The sequence below is a fragment of the Phyllostomus hastatus genome, unplaced genomic scaffold (genome assembly GCF_019186645.2).
Source record: "Phyllostomus hastatus isolate PE091 unplaced genomic scaffold, TTU_PhHast_1.1 phas_scaffold_216, whole genome shotgun sequence".
In the NCBI taxonomy this organism is placed as follows: domain Eukaryota; kingdom Metazoa; phylum Chordata; class Mammalia; order Chiroptera; family Phyllostomidae; genus Phyllostomus; species Phyllostomus hastatus.
In genome coordinates, this window is record NW_025334018.1 from 5,470,216 (window position 1) to 5,493,240 (window position 23,025).

The window sequence follows — 23,025 nt, forward strand, 5'->3', positions numbered from 1 at the left end:
GTCTCACAGCTCTTTTTAAAGCCAAAAGGAGGGCCTCCCCCCTGCTGGAGTCGGTGGTTCCCGATGCTGAGTGGCAGAGCTGCATCTGCTTCCTTTCTCCTTAAGCAGAGCAGGGCCAGAGAGCAGGGCCCACGCAGTCCTCCAGGGGTCTGTCCTTGGCCTTCCGACTGATCAGTGTCCAGCCAACTCAGCTTCTCTTGGATTTTCTTGTGATAGGAGACAGCGGGGCTGGGACAGAGTTTGGAGCCCCCCAGGTCTAAGGCTGGTGGGTGGGGCACCATGGGAATGTTCTGGGGTCCCCCAGGATTGGCGCTCTTCCTGAAGCTCCCCTGAGCTGTTACCTCAAGGAAGACAGAGAGTGTGTCGGATCCAGTGTGTCTGCAGAGCTGCATGATTGCAGGTTGCGTGTGTGTTTCACCTGTGTGTGGATGTGTGTCACTGATCAGATTTGTGCTAACCTCTAATGTCTATTTTTAAAGTGCGCATAAGAGGTCTGAGTTCTAACTCTCTCTCTGTCTATGATGCCCCTGACCTTCCTTGTCCCCTATCCTGTGCCCAAATCCCATTTAAAAAATTAACCCCAGCCCCTCATTGTCCATGTATGCATTTTTTTTTTAAGACCCCAAGAAAAGGGCAGGGCGCCTAATCGTTTCCTTGCTGAGCTGGGAGGAAGGGAGAAGGCAGGAAATCTAAAGATCCAGATTCAAGTTCTCTAACAGGTCCTTCTGGGCTCCAGCACCAGTCTCTGAGCTTGATGCCTCTCCCTCCGCTGGAGCCCACAGGAAAATACAATGAGGTATTTCAAAGGCATATTCTTGCCTTCTGAGCCCAGAGTTGAGTTCCATTCGTTCAGGGTGTCCTAGATCCCCCTGTCTTCCTGAGGACACCTTGGTCTTCCTAGAGGTCCTATCCCTCCCCGCTCCAGAAGCTGGGGGGAGGCCCATGGGAAAGAGGACAGAACAAAGCTGAGGCTGGAGATGCTGTTCCTCCATCCCTGTCCTCTGGCTCTGGCCCACTGCCAGGCAGGTCTGTGGGCAGAGAACCAGCCTCAGCATTTGCTCAGTCCTACAGAGCAGATAGGGCCACTCTCCAGGAGGCACGGGAAAGGAAAAGGCTGAGGGTGGGAGGGGGTCCAGGGAGGTGGTCCAGCAGGCTCTGGGAAGGGAAAGGAGTCCCTCTTCCAGGTCACTCGGACAGCCCCTCAGGTGACTCGAATTCAGTGCTGAAGAGTTCCTTGTAGAGTGGGGGGAAAGCAGCTTGGACCACGATGGGGTGGAGATGCTGGAAGTTTCGCAGCTTTTCCATATGTTGGCTACACAGGCTCCGAAGCTTCCCCTTAGGTGGCAGCTGGAGATGCATCAATGGGGAAGGAGGGTCAGTACTTCATGGCTCTCCCCAGAGCAACAAAGTCCTCTCATCCTTCCTGGCCCAGGAGAACCCTCCTCGCTTTCTCTCTATGCGCTTGGCACTTGTGGAACAGCCAGCCCCCGCTGCTAAGGGTAGCTGTGTGTCAAGAAAGTGGAGGCAAGGCTATGCTCATGTGGGCCAGACACATGATTTCTGGGTGAAACCCCAATCACATTCCTGCTACTCTTAGAAAGAAAGCCTTTAATTCACAATTTATGCTCTTATAATAGTGAAATTCCGTGGCTCCCTGGTTTACATATTATCACATGACTCTTTCTTTGCCTTAGTTGATACCATTCCCTTTGCCTAGAATGCCTTTCTAATTCTTTGCTTGGCTAATTCTTACTTTCAATTGTTACCTCCTATGGGAATATTTCTCTAACTAGCCCCTCCTCCCTCCAGGTCAGGGGCCCTTCCCCTATGTAGCACTCAAATCCCATTTTAGAAAAATGGTCCAGTGTGTCTGCCTTCTCACGCCAGGTTTAAGCTCCTTGGGTAGTGTCTCAGTCTCTCTCTCTCTCTCCCCACGTCTCTCTCTCCTCCCTCTGTCCGCATCCCCCCTTCCACAAATGCTCAATAACTGTTTGAATTGAACAGCTTCTAAGCTGGTATCCAACACTGCCAGGACTCAGTGGCAGGTGGAGTGAAAAAGATCCAGAGACCCATGAGGAGACAGAGAGAGGGAGACGTCCCTTATCTTCTGCAGTTTCCTCTATAAGCAAGTGAGGCTTAAGAATACCTATCACAGCTACCCCCACCCCCTTCTACCCATCTGAGTTTCCCAGGAAAGGGGCAGTCAGGGAAGAGTTTGAGTTCATCATCTTTTCATTTATACGGCTATACTTTGAGTTTATCTGGGCTTTTGCAATAGCTTCATTCATTCATTTATTCATTCAACAAATAGTCGTTAAGAACTTAGTCAGGTAGGCAGTGGGATGGGCTGTGGTGATACATCAGTGAATAAAATAAAATATCTGCCTTTATTAAACGTATATTCTAGTGAAGGATCCAGAAAATAAACAAATATATAATATGTCAGAGAATGTTTTAAAGAACAATAAAGCAGGGTGAGGGGCTTTTTGTATGAAGTGTTCTGGGAAAATGTTTTCAGGATGAAGGGATGGAGCAAGTCATTTAGAGAGCTCCAGGAAGAACCTTCCAGCAGCTGGAACAGCAAGTACAAAAGCCCAGAGACACACCTGTGTGTGGTGTGCTCAGGGAATAGCAAGGAGGCCAGTGGACTGGGTAGCTGAGAGGGCAGTGGAAGGAGACAGGTGGGGAGAGAAGTCAGGAGTCGTACCGTGAGGCCAGTAGGCCATGACACGGACCCTAGATTTGATTCTCAGCACGATGAGCACCTGTAGGGGGGCTGAGAAGAGTGCTGTGTGGCTGACATGGGACAGACAAGGGTGGAGCAGGCAGGGGTCCAGTTAGACATTCTCTCTAATAGTCCAAGTGAAAACTGATAGCTGGGCGGGGGGGAGGTGACAGTGGGAGGGGATGTATTCTGAAGGCGGATCTAACCAGATTTGCTTCCAACTGCTCTCCCAGGTTCCAGCCTCTCCCCCTCCTCATCTCTCCTACCAGACCCCAAGTTCTTCAGGGCAGGGACTGTTGTTTAAGCCATTGCTGTATCCTCAGCACCGGGCACCGTGCCTGGCACATAGCAAGGGCTTGTAGCTTGAGTGCTTACATAAGCGGTTCCTTTACACTGGTTTCAAATTAAATTGCCTAAATAATAGCTCTGATGATATCATCCCTCTAGCCCTTGGGGCTTGCCATTGCCTAGAAATAAAGCCTTTGCTCTTTAATATGTCATTTAAAGTCCTTTCTGATTTGCTCCCTGACCTAATTTTCAAACTTGTCTTCTGCTACTTTCCTGCCTCCTTCAGTCTATTCTGACCTTACACTTTAGTCAAAATGTACCATGAACTATATTCTCCATACAGGCATTATTTTGTCTCCTTATTTTTGTTTGTATTATTCTCTAAACTTGAAATGCCTGCCCCACTCTCATGAATGTCTGTTGAAATCTTACCTATTTCATGGCCTAGTTTAAGTGCCACCTTCTCTAGGAAGCATTTATGGTTCCCTGCTTTTATCCCCCAATTATTTTCAATCCTGTTCTATGCTCTTCCAACACTTCCCCGATATTTCTTATCAAAGAAATGCATAGGGGTGAAGGGATGTAGTAGAAAGAGCATGGGATCAAATCTCGCATTTACCACTTCCCAATCATGTGAATTGGATAAGTCACTTAAGTCTCCATAACCCTACAGGAAGATATTAACCCCTGTCCCATTGACAGAGCCGCCCTGAGGATGAGACAGCACCTCTGCAGCAGCGCTTTGTTCATTGCATTGTTATTATATCGCATATTACCTTCTATTCTATGTTAGAGCCATCGGTGCACGGGTCTCTCCTTCACAGCAGATAGAAAACTTGTAGTGGGGAGAAGGACACATCTCTGTATCTTTCCACTCCACAGTGCCTTGTGCAAGCAGGTGCTGGGTAAGTGTTGGCTATATTAAACTGAATTGCTCCCTGGAGGTCCCTTCCAATTCCAGGCTCTCTAACTTTCCAGCTTTACGCAGCTCATAGAAGTGACTGCCTGTTCCCTTATTTCCTGTGCTGTTGCAATCTCTCTAATGCATTATGGCAGATGCTCCTCTGTACCCTCAGACCATGGGCTACACAAGCCCTGATGTCACAGCTCTGGCGCTGAGCCTGGCCTCTTCTACCCCAGAGACTGCTCCTACCTCTGCCAAGATGCCTTGGCGATGAGTCTTGCAGAGATGATGGTGAAAGGCCACCTCCAGACTGGCCTGAAGCTGTTCTACTTTCCTTTTCTCTTGCAGCCCTGGCCGACCTGAAGGAAGGGATGGGACCATAGTGAGAATAAGAAAAATCATGGACATTAGCTTCCACCAAAACAGCGTACCATTTTGGACATCTGTGCTAGATAAGGTCTTTCAGCTGAGTGTGTGTACATGTGTGTATGTCGATTTGATAATGGTTAGTTCTGGGGCCTTGGGCTTGGCTAGCTGGCTACAAGGAAAACTGGGGAGAGAGATGAAAGGGATGAGAACAGCCAGTCTCCCCCTCCAAGCTGTCTTCTCTCTGGTACTCTGGATGCTTCGTGTAGTCCATCCAATGCTGGCCACTAGGATTCTGCCATGGGGGGGAAAAGAGACTAGAAGAGAGCCCCTGTCCCCTAGCCAAGGATGACCTCAGATAGGAAGGAGGTGGCCTTCGTGAAGCCACCAAGGTCAGCATCAAGGCCGCCGCATCAGTCTGTAGCCAACTCAATAGACAAGCCACCTTTTGCACTGGGTCTGCAAAATAGCTGGAAATCATCTTTTAAATCTTTATTTCCAGTTTAAGGAATGTTTTTAGGTCTCTACTCATTGGCAGAGCCAGAAGACTGATAACTTTGGTCTGCAGACTCAGGATATTTGCTCGACCTTTTTCCCCAGGTTCTCTGAATACTGACCATTCTGCCAGCCCAGCCCACTCCCTGCTAGCGGAGTGGGTGTCCAGAGTCCTGCCACGATGGCATCCAGGCTTAAAGTTAGTCCACACGGAGCACAGGTTTGGTGGCACACTATGACCACCTGCGGGAGGCTGCTAGAAACTCGGGTGCTCTAGCTGTACCCCAGATTAATAACCCTGGAGTTTCCAGGAGGCAGGCCCAGGCAGCGATCCTTTTTAAAGCTTGCCAGGTGATTCCAGCACGTGCCATGGCGGCATGACTGACTTGGATGCACAAGCAGGCTCCTTTCTCCCGGGGAAGTGGCTCGCTTCTCTCATCGTCACATCTCCCCACTTCTCCAACTCCACCTGTGCTCCCCTTTCCCCCTCTCAGGCTCCCCTGAATCTTCATTTTAACTCATTTGACAGTAATTTTGGGCTTTAATGGCCTCATATGCTCTTTAAAGCAATTTCCCAGATTTAACCACATTGAAAGGTCCAGAGTCCTCAATAACTGTCACACCCCTACTAGCTGAATGTCCCTTGCCCTAGCCCAGTGACACTCACTGGCATTGATGAGGACAAGGGCTGTGTAGAGGGCAATCTCATCCTCAGAAAGGCGCAAGGCGCTCAGGGAGCGGGAGAAGTCAAAGATGGAGCTGATGAGCTCACTGCAGCCTGAGAAGAAACGAGAGTGAGCGAGCTGGGTGAGACCACATGCCCAAGGACGCCCACCCGCTTGGTGTTTGGAGCAGAGGGGGCAATCTGCCCGGAAAAGAGGGTGCCCTTGAAGCTTTGGACCCATCGGACTCCTCTCTCCCATTTCCCCCGACCCTCACCCAAGGCTCGGAACAGCTCCACGCCACCGTATTTGCCTTCAAAAAAGACTGTGTGGTTGTGGGCGTTGTAGGCCCGGCACATCCTCACCAGCACCACTTCCATTGCTCCTGCGAGAGGGGAAGAGAGGTGCAGGTGCAGCGTCACAAGAAGCCAGACAACTGTCTCTGTTCCCCTCAGTGTCCGGGTTCCTTAACCACCTCCCTCCACTCAGCCTGGCCCCGTTCCACACTCTGTCCCCCGTTCCTCCAGGCCTGCCCACCCTCCCTGGGCACCTGCTTTGAGTAGCACAATCTGGTCATTCTGGCAGAGCTCCATAAAGCCTGAGAGCCTCTTGGCGAACTCCACCACGTACTGAATGGCCTCGGTGAGCCGGTGGGCGCAGCGTTCCCACATCTCCCACACGGACTGCAGGGAAGGAGAAGGGTCCCACTGTAGCCCTCTTCATGACCCGGCGACCACTCCAAGCCCCTGGGAGCCCGGACTGACAAATTGCAGGGGGAAGGTTTTGAACTCCCTCATTCTGTCAACACGACTGGCCATTTCAGCCTATTCTTAGTGCGCACTCAGGGGCCATTCTCGTTGAGTCACACTTACGAAGCCCCCACCAGCTGCTGGCACTGAGTGAGCTCTTGTAGGAGAATAAAAAAAGTCCAAGATACGGCTTTTCTCTCAAAGAGTTTGTATCTTGTTGAAGTAAAAAGAACGTTCTGACCCCTCTCCCCAAAAGGACACACCCAAAGGTTTTAATAACCTAGAGGAGCAACAGTTCAGTGCCAAGCGAGTGTTTTTAGAGCAGGAGATACTGTCAGAGGGTGACGGAGAGTCAACATAAGCTTCAGAGCTGAGTGGGTCTGAATTTGCCTTTGGTTCCACCACTCTGACCTGGAGTGACTCTATTAACCACTCTGAGCTCAGTTTCCCGGTCTGTTAAAAATAGAAACACATGCAAGCCTCCTAGGGCAGTTGTCATAAGGGCCAAGGATAATGTAAAAAATCATTCAGCACAGTGCCTGGCAGAGAAGGGGCGTTCTTTCAACAAATGGTAATCAGGGCTCTGGCTGTTGTTATGGTTGACAGAGGAGGAAGGTCAGCGCGCCAAGCTGGGGTGATGGAGACCCAGTAAAATGTTACTAGGCAGGGGCTCAGGGAAAGCTCTCGTCCGTCTGCTGGGGTGTACACAACCCCCCACTTTGAGGTGTGCGCACATTTGTGTGTATCTGTGATACCCAGCCTCGCCCCAGCCCACACCATGTGCAGGCAGTAGCCATCTCTGGACTCCTCAGTGGTTGGATGTCCTCCCTCCAGGCAGGTCCCCTGGCCTCACCTTCCTCTGATAGCCAGCCACCTCCTCCCGGGAGAAGAGGTTGGAGCGCTGCTGTAGCAGGTCCTCCAGCCGCAGCTGACACGTCTCTCGGTAGGACTTGCACACATTCTGCACCAAGTGCTCTGGGGCCAGAGGAGAAGGCATGGGCTCCATCTCAGCCAGCTCCTATCCTACACGTGTGAAACGAACCCCTCTGCCTGGCCTACCCTTGCTTTGCTTCCCCCTCAATCCCTTCTCCAAGACCCCTCAACTCCCTTGGCTCGTGTTTGGTTTACGTGGGGTGCCTACTAGGGCCTCTCTCTTGGAAGCCCCCCTCACCTCCCCCACCCCTTCTGCCTCCTCAGCTGCTCACCAATCTCCGTCAGGGAGGCATAAGGCGCCTCTGGGGTGCTGTGGAAACTGGGACCGCAGTAGCTGTCCGGGCCTTGTCCTGGTTCCCCCAGCCCAGGATGCCTGGGGTCTTCAAAATGAAGTCCGTATCTGTCAGGGGCCAGCTGGCTGCCTGTGCTATAGAAACTTTCTCTGCCATCAGCCTTGCCACGCTCAGGGCTGTATTCGGGATGGTATGAGGCCCCGTTGAGCCTGGCCTTGGCCAAACTGTTGGAGTAGGAAGGCCTGGGGCATGGGGCTCTCAGGAGGCCAGGGGGACAGGCAGAGGCCTCGGGCAGGTCAGGCGAGGAGCCCAGGGGCAGCTGCCCGTCTGGGAGCCCCAAGGTGCAGGAGAGGGGGTCTGCCCCTTGGGCCCCTGCAGGAGGGGTCCTGGCCACTTGCTCCCGTTGCTGCTGCTGCTGCTGCTGCTGCTGCTGCTGCTGTAGTTGTTTCTGCACCTCAGCGTGTAGACTGTCCCTTTGCTTCTTGGACATGCGGCCAAACTTGACAGCTGAAAGAGGTTGGGGATCAGGAGTTTTTCAGGCAGAGGACAGACAGGTACTGGGCAGAATCGACAGGCATTTTGATTATTGTGGGGTTAACCCTGAAGAGCTGAATTGCTGACTCCAAGCAGATCTTTTCAGGTCTTGCCTGAGAACCTCCCTTCAGGGGACTTTTGTTCAAGAGGCACCCCCACCCTGCCCCCACCTCTGTCTCTCTCCTGTTTGCTTCAGGGCTCCGTCCAACGCAGACATTCTGGTCTCCTAAGAAAACTCTCCTAGCTTGAAGCCAGCTTCTAGATGTGGCAGAGTTTAAGCAATGAGTCTAGGCTGAGAATTCTGGCCTCCTGATATTGGGGCTGGGGTGGTCGAGTAGGGGGCCTTAAGCTGTATTGGGGTCACCTCGCCTTTCTAGGAGGGTCGGAGGAAGAGGAGAGCTGAGAACACAGGTCTCCCTGTGGTCAGGCCTGCAGGCTCCCTGGTGACCTAGATACTCACCACAGCCCAACCCAGGCTCCGCGGCTTGTTTCTGAACATCCTCTTCTGCTCTCTCTTTCCTGCCTTTTCGCTCCCCCCAACCCCTCCCAGGTGTGGGGGCACAGCCCCTCGCCCCGCCTGCCCCTTGCACCCCTGTGTGTTTCCTTTCACTTTGTTATTTTGGGCGCTGAAAAGTGCTGACAGACTCCTTCTAGCTCCTCATCACCCCATGCCTCCCCCAGCCCCGCCTTGGGTTCCCTCTGTGGTGGGGGTGGGGGCGGGGGCGGGGTGGGGTGGGGGCGTGAGGAGGTGGTGGGTGAGCAAGGTGGAGAGAGGCACCAGGGACGGCAGGCCTCCCATCCTTAGCGCCGCTGGGTTGTTCTCAGGCTGCCATTCCTGTCACAGTGCTTGTCCAAGGATGGGGGTGGGGGGCTAAGAAGGAAGACGGGCTAGGACTAGAGCGATGGGGCAGGAGGGAAAGAGGCAGAACCTGGATGGTTTCTGGGCTGGGGGCGCAGGGTGAGGAGAATCCACCCCGAGGAGAAGAAAAGGAAGGCTTGGGGACCTTGGGGAAAGGAAGGTTGTTCTGGCAGAGTCTAAAGTTGGCGACTGTAAAGAGCTCTGATGAGGGTGGCCTGCCCACCCCCATGTTGGACAGTAGAAGAGACAGGGCCTGTCAGGGAGGGACAGAGAGTGGACCTTCGGAGAGCGTTTGTACCGCCCCCCCAAGCCTGAGGGGAAAGCTGGGGGGCTGCCGCATGGCCTCACCATCTCGGGACATGCCCAGTGCCAGGCATTTCTTCAGGCGGCAGTGCTGGCATCGGTTTCGACTGGTGCGATCGATGGGGCAGTTCTGCTGCCGGGTGCAGGAGTAGGCCACGTTACACTGCTGGCTCCGGCGGAAGAAGCCCTGGGGAAGGCAGTGGAGACCTGGCTGCTGGTCCTGGCGGGGCCCAGCTCAGGCCCCAGTCCCTCCGGCCCACAGCTCCTGAAGCTCTGGCCCCAGCTCCTACGATCAGTTTTCCCTCCTCCACTTCTTAGCGTGACTGTTCTTTGTCTTGCAATCACTTCCCCAACTTAAGGCAAGGCCCCACTGTGTGCGGGCCCCTCCAGGGGAGGCACCACCCTAGCTGCCTCAGGAGCCCAGCCCTGGAGTCAGAGGCCACCAACCCCTCTCCTCATCTCTGGGAGACTGTGTACAGATGTGTGCTCACCTTGCACCCCTCGCAGGTAATAACCCCGTAATGGATCCCAGATGACTTGTCCCCACAGATTTTGCAAGGGATCACTTCAATTTGTGCTGGAAAACAAAGAGCAGAGGTTAGCCCAGGAGCCTTTACCAGACCCTACCCCTGTTCCTGGGCTGTTGGTACAGGGGCTCGGTGTTTCCCCACCCTCCCGGCTCCAGCTTTGCTCGCCCCTTGCAAAATAGAAGACGTGAAGTGCTGAATGCTGCTAAGCAAAGGGTCTGTGGGGGCTGTTTTTTGTTTTGTGGGGAGGCTGGGAGTTGTACCAGCTCTAGCGGGGCAGAGAAAGCAGCTGCAGAGAAGCCACCTGCTCAGCCCTTCAAGTTGAAAAGCTCCAGTTGCCTCCCTCCCGCCTGGAGACCTAGGAGTCTTCACTGCTTCGAAACACCTGCTTCCCGCCCAGGGGGCTTCCTCTGTGTCACCCTCCCCCATTGGGGCTGGGCTCCCATGGGCAGAGTGTGGGGCATGGTGGGAAGATGTGGTGAACCGGGCAGGGGGCACCTGGGGGCTAGGTAGAGATGCCAGCCATCCTCGGCTGGGCAGTGAGGGCTCAGGGATGGGCGGAGTCCACAGGGTGGGGCCCACAGAGGGTAGGGGAAGACCACTTGGTGCGCGGGAGAGTGGGGCTAAACAAGCCACCTCTGCTAGATTCTTGAGAGCCAGGGAGAGAATCACACGGGCCTCCTGAGCTCCTGGCCCTCTGAGCAGAGACAGGGTGGCCCCGTGTGCACTGGCCCATTAGAGCGAGTATGCTGATGTGCGCACGAGGGCCTTTGCGTTCAACTATATGTACAGAAGTCACGAATGTTAGCCACTGCCTGGGACTTGAGACCATCTCTTCCAACCTTCACCAGGTTCACACAGCTAGATTGCCCCAGAGCTGGGTCTACATCCCAATTCCTCTGAGCTTTCCATTATGCTGTTCTGTGTACATTGCTTTTGGGGTGCACATATCACTGGGCATATTTGAGTGTGTGTGTACACATGAAAAGTTCATGTGATTTGTGAGCCAACAGGCATGTCTGCTTGAGCCAGTCTGCACACGTGCATATTTGCGTGTTAGTGTTTGTTCACTGGGTGATAGACCCCTCTCCTGCCCACCGAGCTCACTGTAAGCTGTGCCTGCCGCCCTCCCTTCACTGGGGCTCGCCTGTACGTCGCCCTGGCCCAGTCAATGCCCACAGCTCTTTTCTGAGTTTCAGCGACCAGCAGTTGGCCTGCCTCCAGCCCATCTTCGAAGGGGAGCCCCGCAGATTTGAGCCTCCTGCTGCTTCAGGGGGTTTTGTCACTCCTGAAGGCATGTGGGGCTCCTCTCTGCCATTACTGACACGCTGCCTCCCCTCTGAGGGGGAGGCCTGGGGCAGAGCCGGCCAGAAAAGTGGCCCAGAACTGAGGCCTCCACTAATCTCTGACAGGTCTCCCCGTCGCCATCCCCCAGGGGTCAGAGGAAGAGGCAGCCTGCCTGTAGGGCAAATCTACACTCCTGTGAGCTCCCCTCTGGCCCAGACCTAGACCCTGGTCGCGTGCAGGGCCTGAAGGGTGAGGTGGAAGGGTGACCACGGCTTGCGCACCACTCTCTGAAATGTTATTTCCATCATCCTTGAACCATCCTCCCCTCGGGCTGGCCTTGAGGTGAGTCAGAGTGAGCAGCTGCCTCCTCAAGGGGAACAGGGCAGATGGGTGTCTGAAACCCTCCATTAGGACTCCATTCCCCAGCCCCCCAGCCCGACCTGCCTGCCGAACACCCACACAGCAAGCTCTGATTGTCCAGGACAGACGGGAAGTGAGCTTTTCAGGTTCTTTCCAGTACATTCAGAGCAGATTGGAGTGCACGGAGGGGAAGAGAGAACAAAAGGCATTCGAGTACTTAGAAAAAGGGCAGAAAATGTGGGGACACCTGCATGTCCGTCCAGTCACTTAGATTCTCCAGGCCTCAGTTCCCTCGTCGGTGAGATCAGGATAAAAACACCATTGGCTGCCCCCGGGTGATCGCAGGCAGTACAGTTAAGTGATGTCACCTGCGGAAAGCACTGTGCGTGCCTGTTACCGCTGAGCAGAGCTGAGGGCGAAGAAAGCCTGTGGGCATCTGCGATGGATGGACATTGTGGCACCCCATCCAGTCTGCCCTCCCTCAACACCTCCCCCCAGCACTGTGGTGTCTCTCTACTCAGTGGACCTAAGCCCAGAGAGGGGAGAAACCAACATGGGTCACCCAAAAAAGTAAGCGGGAGGGAGATTAGGCCAAGCCACAGTGGGAACTCAGGCTCCAGGCCCGCCGTCGACCACAGGCCTCCCTGCCTGTTCCCTTCTCCCAGAGCCACATCCGTGTGCGTGTGTGCGCTGACCACACGGGTGACCCAGACACAGGCCTCTGCCCCACACCTGACCTGCTGCTGGTCTTGGTCCCAGGAACCTCACAACAGTGTTACCAAGACCTCACCCTTCTCATGGGACAATGTGGCCAGCCATAGGCCCCCTTCGCAATGCCGTGTCTGGGGAACGTCTGAGTTAGGACCCCAGCCACCAGGCCAGCCACTCCCCCGTGTCCCCAGCTGTAGTCCAAGACAGAGGCACTCAGTGAGACAGACACCGAGTCAGAGGGTCCAAGCCAGAGGGTCAGGTTAACTGAGACTTAGACCCAGAGGTAGAGAGATGGCCAAAGGGCCACAGAGAACCCACTCACGTCCTGGCCCTGTCAGCGCTGGCAGGCCCTCGTCCTTCTTCTCCCTCCTTCCACGGCCACTGGTGTCCCCTTTGATGCCATCTACCCAAAACCTCAAAAAGAAAGTCCCGGTGTGCATGAGTGTGACCGTGGAGGAGGGGAGGGGAGGGCAGAGGACGGGAAGGGGACTGACAGAGGTGGCGGTGGGGGCAGCAGGAATTGAAAAACACCTCGGATACCTCACCTTCTAAACCTACCCCTGAGCCACTGCCCTGAAGCAGCAGGTGCTGGGAACCCAGGTTGGGGAGGGGGAGCTGAGTAATCACAGGATTACTCAAACTGTTGCCTGGGAGCCTGGCCTGCCAGGAACTTGCCATCTAAACGCTTGACAGTGCCAGGAACTAGAATCAAGCAAAGGTCAGGAACGTCTAGGCAAGCCTGCAGCACGACTCCCACAGCAGCCCTCCCTCTGTCCGCGCCCTGCCCGCGCTGCTGCTTTGGGAAGACCTGTGTGTCTCTCTGTCGCTATCTCCCGGGGCCCATCGAGGAAGCCCTCTCATTCCAAGGAGAGAGAAATGCCCACACATGCACGCTGTCTTCTAAAATCATCTAGTGCCCGGATGACTCTAGCCCTTTTTGTCTCAGACAAGATTGCCTAGGGATCTTGTTAAAATGTAGGTCCTGACCTGGGAGGTCTGAGGGGGGGACCCAGATTCCGTGTTCGAACAAGCTCCTGGTTGGCACCCAAGCTTCCTGGGCCTTAGTCTACACTTTTGAGTAGCAAGAATTTCCCCCCTCTTCCTGAGTTTGTGCTAGGCTGCTCCCACTGGGGGATGAGGGTGCCGTTGGTGGTCTCTTCCCTAGCTCATTCTGGTATCTTCTCCATCGTCCAGTGTGACCTCTAACAATATCATTCTGGTGCAGTACTAGGAAAAGAAAGTGAATCTCTCTGGGATTGCTTCAGACCCTGAAGGATCACCAGGGAACTTCCTACGGGCACATCCTCCGTGGGGAAACACCGGTAGAGACAAAGTAGTCTGTGCTCCCCTCCCTCCGACCTCCTCTAATCTCACCCTTTTCACAGCTGCGAGATTCACTGATAACGCTCTTTGAATACATCCAGAGCTGGTCCTGTGCCACCCTGCGAAGCCAGCGCTGGGCCCCGTCCAGGTGCCCTATGCCACAGAGAGGAAGTGGTAGACACAAAGTGGGGGCTGCAACCCTGGGGGATCTCTCTCCTCAAACCCCAGAGCCACCCCAGCCTGGTGGAGAATGGATGCAGACAGAGGAACTTGGGGTCCTCATCTCCTCTTTGGGCTCTGTCAGTCTAGAGCTGGACATTCCCTCTTTTCTCTGTCTCGTTTTCTCCAAGGTTGGTTAAAGAGCAGTAATAACCATAGGCATAAGCGCTGGCTGCCCTGTAGCTCTGTGCCAGGTTTTGTATACACTTTTCAGTTAATGATCCCAATAAGCCTGTGAAGTAGGTACTACTTGTATTGTCCCCAATTTACAGATGAGAAAACCGAGTCCAGGAGAGAGTAAATGGCTTGACTAAGGTTACACAGCCAGAAGTGGCAGATCTGGCATCTGAAGCCTGGTCTCTAACTTGAGAGCCAGTGTCCTCAACATCTTAGCTATATACCTTACAAGGAAGAGCTGCCCAAACGCACTGAGAATGGGATGGGGATAGGTCGCTTACTGGCTACAGGGGAAAGTGTGAAGTGAGGCGGGTGGGCTAGGAATGGGATTCAGGAGGACACCCATGGACTAAGGCCGAGACTCATGCCTAGTGTAAAGATCCAGAGACAACATTCCCTCTGTCCCAGCTCTTCCTCTGTGGTGTCAGCCTCCTTCCGCCTTTACCCATTTCTCAGGGGCAGGCTTCTGAGGTCCAGGTGGAACAGCTCGCCCATCCCAGCAGAACTCCTGATCTGGGACTCCTCTGAAGACCACAGCTCCTTTGGGGTATGGTATGGACTGGCTTTCATACATCTCAGTAGACCTCTCTGCAGAAATGAATGAATGTGTCTCTTTTCTTAGCTTAGGCGCCCACCCCTCTCCCTGTGGCCCAAACTCTCAGTCCCTTTCCCCACAGAGACCACAGCTGGTCCACTGTGTGCCCCAGCCTGTCGCCAGCCTCCCTCCTTTCTCAGCTCTCAGTTCCCGCAGCTTCTGCAAAGCTGGAAACCACGGGTGGTGGGTACCACCACAGGGGAGAAGGAGGGGGAGGGTTGGGTGGGGGTCAGGATAAAAGCAGTTCTACCTGGTGAGCACTCCTCCCAGCCAAAGCAAGAACTTTCTGCTGATACACCCAGATCCCAGGGCTGAGAAAGTAGCGAAGCTAAAACTCAGGTGGGCGAGGGAGAGTCTGGGGTTTTGAAAAGCCACGAAAGACAGCCAGCCACCTGAAACCCCCTCCTTGTGCCCCCGCCACCCCCGCAGTCTGGGACAGGAGAAAGGAGGGGAAACAAAAGAATTGAGTGAAAACAACCAGTGAATGGGGGAGGGGATGAATCACCAGGAGGAAGGCCTGAGCAGTGGGAGCCCAGACAATCACACTCAGCCCCTTACCCTGTCACCAGGGCTACATCTCCTTTCCAGAGGCCTCAGCTGCTCCTCCAGGCCATGAGGACTCAAAAGACCCTGGCTCTGGACCCGAGGCCCTGCCCTGTTACCATCCCTCCCCCAAAATATATCTCTGTCCTTTCTGAGTCCAAAGTCCCAGGAAGGGGCAGCGTCGCAGCAGCAGCAGGAGTGGACCAGCCCTGGAGGACAGGAGGAGACCCCAGGGCTGCGTTTCTTGGAGAGCTCTGCAGCAGGGGAAAGTCCCTGTTCCCTGTTTGAGTCAGGGGCACAGAGGTAGGACGGGGGAGGGAGCACTTGGGAGGGGCGGCCATGCCGACACCCATGTCTCCTTGTGATGGTTCAGGTTGGGGAGCCCTGCGCTGGGGGTGGGGTGGTGGGGGATGTTTGGGATCTTTTTTGGGGAGAGGGGTCCTTGTGAGAAATGGGAAGAGAGGAAAAGAGGAAGGTGCAGGAGTGATGCAAGAAAGGAGGGACCCTTTGTAAAGTCAGATGGTGCTGGTGCTCAGGGTGAGTGGACATCTTTTTGGCCCATGCTCCTCATTAGCATGACCAGGCCTGAGAAAGATCAGGTACAGTGAAGACAGGCAGGCACCTGTGTGCTTCATCCTCCCACCTCTCACCCAGGCCTAACACCAGGGCCTTAGGCCTCTTGGCTCCACCCTGGCCGTGGCTTGAGCGAGATGACTGGGCTGCCCTCCTGGCTGGCTGGGGACTTTTTGGCTCATGGACATTTCCTCTCTACTTAGGAGCAGGGAGCCTGTCCCGTCCTTCCGAAAACTCCGTCAAGTCCGTGCCTCCTACTTTCCACCTTCCTAGACCCCATCGGTACTCAGCGTCTCCCCTCTCCCGCAGGCGCGCCGCCCACTGCATCTCTCCCTGAGGCTGTGTGCCTGTCTGTCTTCTGTGCTCCAGTTCTGTTTCGCAGGGGTTTGGCTCTTCTGGTTTTTCTCCACTTAGATCTCCATCAGGACATCGCTCTCTCCCATGTGTTACATTAATTACATTAATCTCTGTCCTTTGAGTTGGGCCTCTGCATCTCTCTTTATTTCTGTCTGTTCCTGCTCCTTGGTCTTTGGGTGCATCACAATTCCAAGTCCCCAGTGCTCCAACCTTGCCCCAGTTGCATCCAAGGGCATGGGGGTGGCTGACACTCATGGGGGGGGGGCAGTCAGATAAGATGGGGCTGTGACATACCTGGAGATGTCCAAGTGAGAAGGACCAGTGGCACAGAGACCCCCTCTCTTTCCTGCCAGCCTGGATGGAGCTGTGCAGGGGTATCATGTAGAAGTGCCCCGGTGTCGCCCCCACCCAGTCCTGGGAACTCCTGCCCTCCTGCCAGACACTGAAGCACACCCAGTCATTGGTTCCTAGGGCAGATTTGTTGATTTGAGACTATTTCTGGGAAGACAGGTCTGCTAACCTTTGCTGCTGGTGGGAAGAAGCTAGAAGGGAAACTAGCCCTCCAAGGGGTCCTTCTTCCTGTGGAAGTTTTTGGCTCCTCTCCTCGCCCCTCCTGGCCCACCCCAGCTCATACACTTGCCCTACAGTCCCCATCCCAAGTGTGGACGTGGAGCTCTTCCCTTTGCTTTCCTCCTCTCTGTCCACCCTCTGGGAAAGCCGAGTGTCCTCCACTACCCTGAGGTGCCTCACTCGGGGCCCGGGGCTCTCTCCTTGGTGCTGGGCCCTCAGAACTGGGAGCCTCTTCAAAACTGGTTTTGTTTTTAAATTCAGCTTCCCTGTCTTGCAGATGAGGAGACCATGGCTCAGTGACTTGCCTAAGGCTACATGGCTAGTCAGTGACAGAGGTGGCAGCAGAACCTGGTCTTTAGATTCTCAGCCCGTGGGTCTTTCCAGGTCCCAAGATGGCTTTGCTTCTGCGTCTTGTGGGAAGACCCCAGGTTGAGGCTAAGGCTGCCTCAGGGTTTAGCTCACAAGGGCACAGGGCTTCCCTTTTTCTCCTTCGCCCAGTGCTCTGAGAGGCTCTCTGGCTTCTCCTACCTGAACACGGGGGCTGGCAGATTCACCCACCCTTGCCCTGCTAGAAGGCACAGGGACCCCAGATATCTGCCCACCAGCTGTTGGCCCATGGTGCCCGGCCAGGAAGGTGGTGAAGCTGAAAGCTTTCTGCTTCCATCTCCACTGTCTGATCCCCCCTCATCAGATAGATGTCAGAACCTCGGGACACACGCACTCATGGCACCCTGGCTGGATTCTACTTGGTCCTCATGTCCCTGGTTCGGGCAGAAAGCGTGGTGGCTTTGAGGCCTGGATGCTGGGGTTCTGACCCCCTCTGCCTACTGACCTCACCTGACTGTCACCGTCCTGCTGCTCCAGGGCACAGCAGCTCCTCTGGCCTCCTTTCCTCCCCACTCCCAGGCAGGTTGAAGGCCCAGAGAACAACACCACACTGCAAGCTGGGGGAGTGCATTCAGGACGCCTGTTAATCATTAGCCTCCGTCTACTGCAGCTGTGTGTCTGGGGTGAAGCTCTTGGCCTCTCTGGGTCTCAGTCTCTCTTTAAAATGAGGGGGCAGCGCACCTCAGGTACTCTTGGAGATCCTTTCCAGCACTCTTGACGGAGAAGTCCTTTTACTATCGCTGCTCTAAGAGAACTGCCTGGGGAACGAGACTCCTCAGCTACTCCACCCATCTCCCAGCAGACCTTGGCCTTGACTGGGACACACCCTGCCTGGGGAGAGCACTCAGCTTTGCTCACTTCGTTCCCAAGACACCCCTCCTTTCCTGAGGGCCTGGGCATGACTATGGGATCCAAGCCTCCCCGCTCCCAGGTAACCCCATTCACTTACTTCTCATGGCTGAACTGCGGGGCTTTGCCACCTTGGCTCACTGTCCTTCTCAGCAGGGGGTGGTCCAGAGATGGGGCGCAGCTGGCAGCAGGGTTGGGGGCGAGGCCTCTCAGCAGAGCCTGTGCTCGTTGCTCTGCACCCAGCTCTCCCCCAATGCTTCTGGGCAAGGGGGTTTAAGCTAGCACCACACAGGTGGCCGAGTGACAACCCCCCCACTCTGCCACCCCCCACCCCTCCCTGGGGTGCAGCGGGTAGGATGACAGGCGCCCCATGTGGCCAATCTGGGCCTGGAGCAGGGTGTGAGGGGCGGGGCAGCCAATCACAGGGGGCGTTGGAAAATTCCAAAACCACATGCGACAGCCACACGCAGTAAAAGCTGTTTCCACCTGACAGGGTAGCTCTGGCTGGGGAGCCAGAATGGAGCTCACATGAGCCTGGGGCCAGTTTGCTACTCCCCCTCCCTTGGAGGACCCCCAAGTCTGACCCTCTGTGCCAGGTGACTCCAGGGACAGAGATGTTTCTAGAGGTAAGTCACAGGATGTCTGCCCCGGGCAGTGGCATGCTCCAGCTGAGACCCTGTGGACTGCCTGTAGCTGTGCCCACTGAGACGCAGTCTGGAGGCTGCCCCCCACCCACTGTGCTCACAGCCTCCCTGCGGACATGGTGTGTGCCCTGGGCTAGGGAACAAATTATAATAGTAGCAGAAATAATCAGACAAATGCCCACGATCTATAGGAGGGCTTAGTCCGTCAGAAATTTCCTTAGGAGCAAAACTGTTGAAATTAGAATGATGATGATGATAATGATGATAATGATGATGATGATGATATTTACTATGTGCCAGAAATGGTTTTTAATGTTTTATGTGGATTATCTAATCCTCATAAGATACTTTATGAGGCAGGTACCATTATCCCCATTTCAAAGATGAAGAAAGTGAGACACAGAGAGGTTAAGTGACTTGCCCAAGGTCACACAGCCAGTAAGTGGTAAAGTCAGGATTCAAACTCAGGCAGATTGGCCTCAGAACCCACTTGAGAAATGGTATGGTTTCTCTGGTTCAGGTCTGCTCTTTGGGTGTGTCAGCTTGGGAGGGCTTCTTGTGGCCAGGGGGTCTTTCTGAGGGCCCAATTAATTTTAGAGGCCCTCTCAGGCTCTCATCTGCTCTATGGGGTACATCAGCGTGGTGGGGGGGTTCCCTTTTCAGGGCCCCTTAGTAATCAGGCCTCCTCTTGGTCTGGTGGTCCCTCCTGAGTTTCTCCCTTCTTGGGGTTGTCTCAATTCGGGGCCCCTTTTTCAGGGCCTCTCTGCCTGGGTGAGGTGTTAACCTTTCCTGGCTTCTCTGGGTCCAGTCTCCCAAGAGGTCTCTGATCTTGGCGGAACTCCAGTAGCTCCTCAGCCTGGCACAGGCCTTTCCCTGCTGGCCTTCCCCAGCTTTCAGGACCTGGGCATAGGATTGGGTGAAGGGCTGCCAGCTTGGGTTTTTGGGAGGACACCCAGGGGGTGAGGGTTGCTCAGGGCCAGTGAGTTGGGAAAGGCGTAAGGGCGTGTGGCCCTGGCCAAGGTTTCTGTGGTAAGGGGTTAAGGGTAGGAATGGAGTTTAGCCTCTTCCAGTTCTAGCTGCTCCAAAACTCCCCCTTCACCCCCCACCCACATAAGGTCCCTGGCTCTCCTCCCCCAGCTCACACGTCAGTCCTTGACCCGTTTTCCTCCCAGGGCCCTGCTCAGCATTTCCGTGGGGCCCTGTGGCTAGGGGCAGGCGAGGCACTGATCAGGATTGTGCTGAGCAAAGCAAGCCCCCACCCAGGAGGATGTAGCATCCTGGATGGCCCCCAGCCCCTGTCTGTCCAGCTCAGGCAGAGAGCGATGCTGCTGCCCTCCATGGTTCCTCCACCTGAAACAGGGAGGTTCTAGGCTATTCTGGCAGCAGAAGGGGCGGGAGCGAGCCCTCAGGAGAAACTGGTGGGCCATTCAAGGGAAGGCCAGAGAGGTAGTGTCTCCTGCCCCGGAGCTGTCCTCATCAAGTCAGGGACCGCTGCTCATGGAGGGTTCCCCCTGAATGTCCTCCGGCTGTTAGGGTGAGCATGGCTCTGATGGGATATAAGCTCTGGGGCTGAGGTGGAGTGGGTGCATTTTCTGAAGGAGTAGCTTCTCCCACAAGCCAGGAGGGCAGATCTGATGTGTTGAGAGGTTCCTAGAGAGGGTACTGCTTACTCCCTAGTATCCACCGGGAAGTCCTTCCCGAACTCTAGCCCCTCCTTACATGCTGTAGCCTCAGTCTTCCAGGGCCCTGGGACCCAGAGTGTCCCTTCTGGTTGTGTTTTCTACAGAGATGAAGGTTTTCCTGCTCTCCAGCCCTGCACAGTGTGGCTCCAGGTTCTTTCACACCTCAGTATGTGTTAACCACAGATGAACACCAAACCTGGCTCTGCTGCCACAAAGCCTGGTGCAGCCTCTCTGCCTCCCTGCCCTAGCCCCTTGCATCTCCCGTGTCTCTGTCCAGCACCTCTCTGGCCTTTTCCTGCAGCTCCCTTTTAACTGGTCTCCTAGTTTCTTTGCAATGTTCCCTCTCTTCAGGCTTCTTCGTTATCTCCTACCATCACCCTGACCTTGAGGTTTCTCCACTCCTCCCTCTCCTTTCCTCATCTCCCCCTCTTCCTTGCTTTTCTGGGCTCCACCTCTCATCAGGCTGGGCCACCTCTGCATCATCTACATACCTTTACGAGAACCTCCCACAGCCCTTGCTGGATTCAGTGCCATCTCTCCACACCCCAGCACCAATCCTTGCCCCACTCCTCTACTCACAGGCGTGGGTCTTCCTTGCAGCCAGTAGAAGACCACTGTGAAGAGAAGAGAGAGGGGTCATGGTCAGCAGTTTAAGACCACGGGAACCGAGAAACACTCCCCCCACTCACAGGCCCGCATCCCCACCCCATTCCTTCCTAGTGGAACCTGGTATCTCAGGAGAAGGTGGGACCATCCTCCACAGCACCCCCTCTTCTTGTTTCTCTGCCTTTCAGTCACACTGGCCCTCTTCCCAGTCCTCAGGAGTACCAGCTCCTCACCAGCTCTGGGACTGCCCAGGCCATCCCTTCTGCCTGGAATGCCCTTCTCTCATTCCCCCTCAGTCTGGCCAGCTTCTCCTCAGCCTTCAAGTCTCCCATGCCACCTCCTCCTTGGAGAAGCTGTACGTGCCCCTCTCCCTGCCCTGGTGTTTACACACTCAGCACCTTGCACTTGATTTCCTGGCAGTCACTTCGTCACCTAACTGATAGAATTGTGTCATTACCTGTGAACCGGGGCTTTTCTGCTAGATGGTAAGCCTGATGGGGAGGCAGGGACTGTGTCTGCCTTGTTCACCCTGTTCTTCCCAGAGCCTTCCATTGGCGTGGGCCATTAGAGGTGCTCAATCAATATTCTTCAGCCAGAGTTAAATCTCCGTGGGCATTCAGTCTCTTGGGTGTTTATTTGTGCCTGAAAGCACCTGGGAATCCCAGAGGTGTGGGGGTTGAGAGTAGTGTGGTGAGGATGTTTGAAGGAAGAGGACCGGGGAGCTGCAAGCACAGAGCTCGCTCTGCCTTCCACAGGCCCTGGCTCCTCCACACACCAGGCTGCACAGGAAGGCCTCCCTTCCCACCTGCTCTGTGGCACCTGTCTGGGTGGAGAGTGGGCGGGCAGCAGGGAGCACAGGTAAGTTGATGTGGGGTAAGTAGGGAGGCGCAGAGCTCCAGAGGGGCAGCTGCTGAGGAGAAAGCCTTAGCTAGAGCATCACTGAGGGCTGTTCATTCATGTGGTTAGCATTTATTAAATACTCACCAAGGGAGCCCCTGAAGGCCCTCCCCCACCCCAGACCTGGTCCATTTGCTACATCCGTACAGCAGCTCCTCACAGGCTACAGGGCCAGTCTTTTGTTCCAGAAAACCCTGCAGCCCTGCCTTATGCCCCCCATAGCTCCCCTAGCCTCTGAATGCACTTTTCTGTTATATTTTTCCTTCTGTGGTCCCATCCAGGACACCTCCCACCCGCAGCCCCCACACTGTCCCTCTGGCGGGCTTCCTCTGCTGGGCCGAGTGGACTTGAAGGCCTGGCCCCTGCTAGGTTGGGGGTGGGAGTGGTTCCATCCGGCCCCTCCTGCCTACCCCGCTGATCCTGCCTAGCCCCACCCAGCTTCCTCTCTGACGTGGCACCTTGGCATTGCTCTCTGGCCTCCAGCCTTGCACTTCAGAGCAGTCCTGGGGTAGGGGGTGTCCCCTTGCATGCCTGGCAGTGGCATTCTTCCTCCATCAGGGGGCCCCAGAGCTTGACAGGTGCCCCTGTGAGGGCGCCTCGGGGAAAACTCACGGTTTCCCCTCAGTGCTCGCAGCTGACCAGGCATGTGGCCATCGAACGTGCTCTAAGAGGGTCTCTGGGTTAGACCACCGGCTCAGGCAGCCAGAGACTGCCTGACTCTCTGTCCCCTACCTCCCCGGGCTCAGTACCCCACATTCTCTGCAGAAGTGAAACCGCATGCCCCTGGGCCAGTGTGCATGGGCACCTTTCTCCCTCCCCCCGGCTCTGTCTGTCATCCTCATAGGCAGGACAGGTTTCTCCGCTGGTGAATGGACAGAACTGTAGTGGCTACCTTTCCAGCCACTGCTCCCCAGTCCCAGACAGCTGAGCCTGTACGGCAGTGTCCCCACTGCTCCCAGGGGCTGCTGACATTTGGCGGGGGTTGCCCACATTCTAATCCTTCTCTTGATCTAGCTTCTCTGCCTGTGCCCCTGTCTCCTCCACCCACCCCACTCGTCTCCTCCTTCCTCACTTCTCCCTTTCTTCTCCCTCCATGCATTTCCCATTTCTCCCCATTTCCTATTTCTCCTCCTCTGTCATGTCCCCAGCCCCTCCTTCCGCCTCTATCGAGACTTGTCCTGTCTCACCTGCCTGTGTTCTCCTGACAGCCCATCTCTCCCCTCTCTTCTCTTGTTCCTCCTCCCTCCTCGCTCCTTGACCAGTCCCATCTCTCCCTCTCCTTTGGACCTCCTGGAAACCCCTTCCACCTGCTGGCAGGGCGTAGGGCCTCTTACCCCTCGTGGCTCGGTGGTGTCTCTGTGGGGCCCTGTCCATGGGGCAACTCCCTGGGTGCCGTCCTTGCTGCCCTGGCTGCCCAGGAGGGCAGGGAGCAGGGCCCAGGGGAGGGGGGAGGGTGGAGGCAGGGAGCACCTGGCCCGTCAGCAGGCAGGGGAAAGGAGTGGCTGGCAGAGCGTCCTGGCACCAGGAGGGGACAAGGGGAGGGACCAAAGGAACAGACTTGGAGCTCTGAGGAGCAACAGGACAGGTGAAGGGAAGGGAAAGGGACT

At 55.4% G+C, this 23,025-nt stretch overlaps 1 protein-coding gene across 1 annotated transcript; it reads right to left on the reverse strand.

Moving 5' to 3' along the window:
* Positions 1-1,035: 1,035 nt before the first annotated feature.
* RORC (RAR related orphan receptor C) lies at positions 1,036-22,845 on the reverse strand. Its single transcript, XM_045816747.1, has 11 exons — positions 22,753-22,845; positions 20,407-20,529; positions 9,603-9,688; positions 9,157-9,298; positions 7,395-7,922; positions 7,043-7,164; positions 5,991-6,123; positions 5,718-5,825; positions 5,446-5,556; positions 4,167-4,276; positions 1,036-1,347 (listed from the first exon to the last, which is right to left on the reverse strand). Exons 1-11 carry the CDS (start codon positions 22,790-22,792, stop codon positions 1,186-1,188), a joined length of 1,665 nt encoding a protein of 554 aa, XP_045672703.1. The 5' UTR covers positions 22,793-22,845; the 3' UTR covers positions 1,036-1,185.
* Between the last annotated feature and the right edge of the window lie 180 nt (positions 22,846-23,025).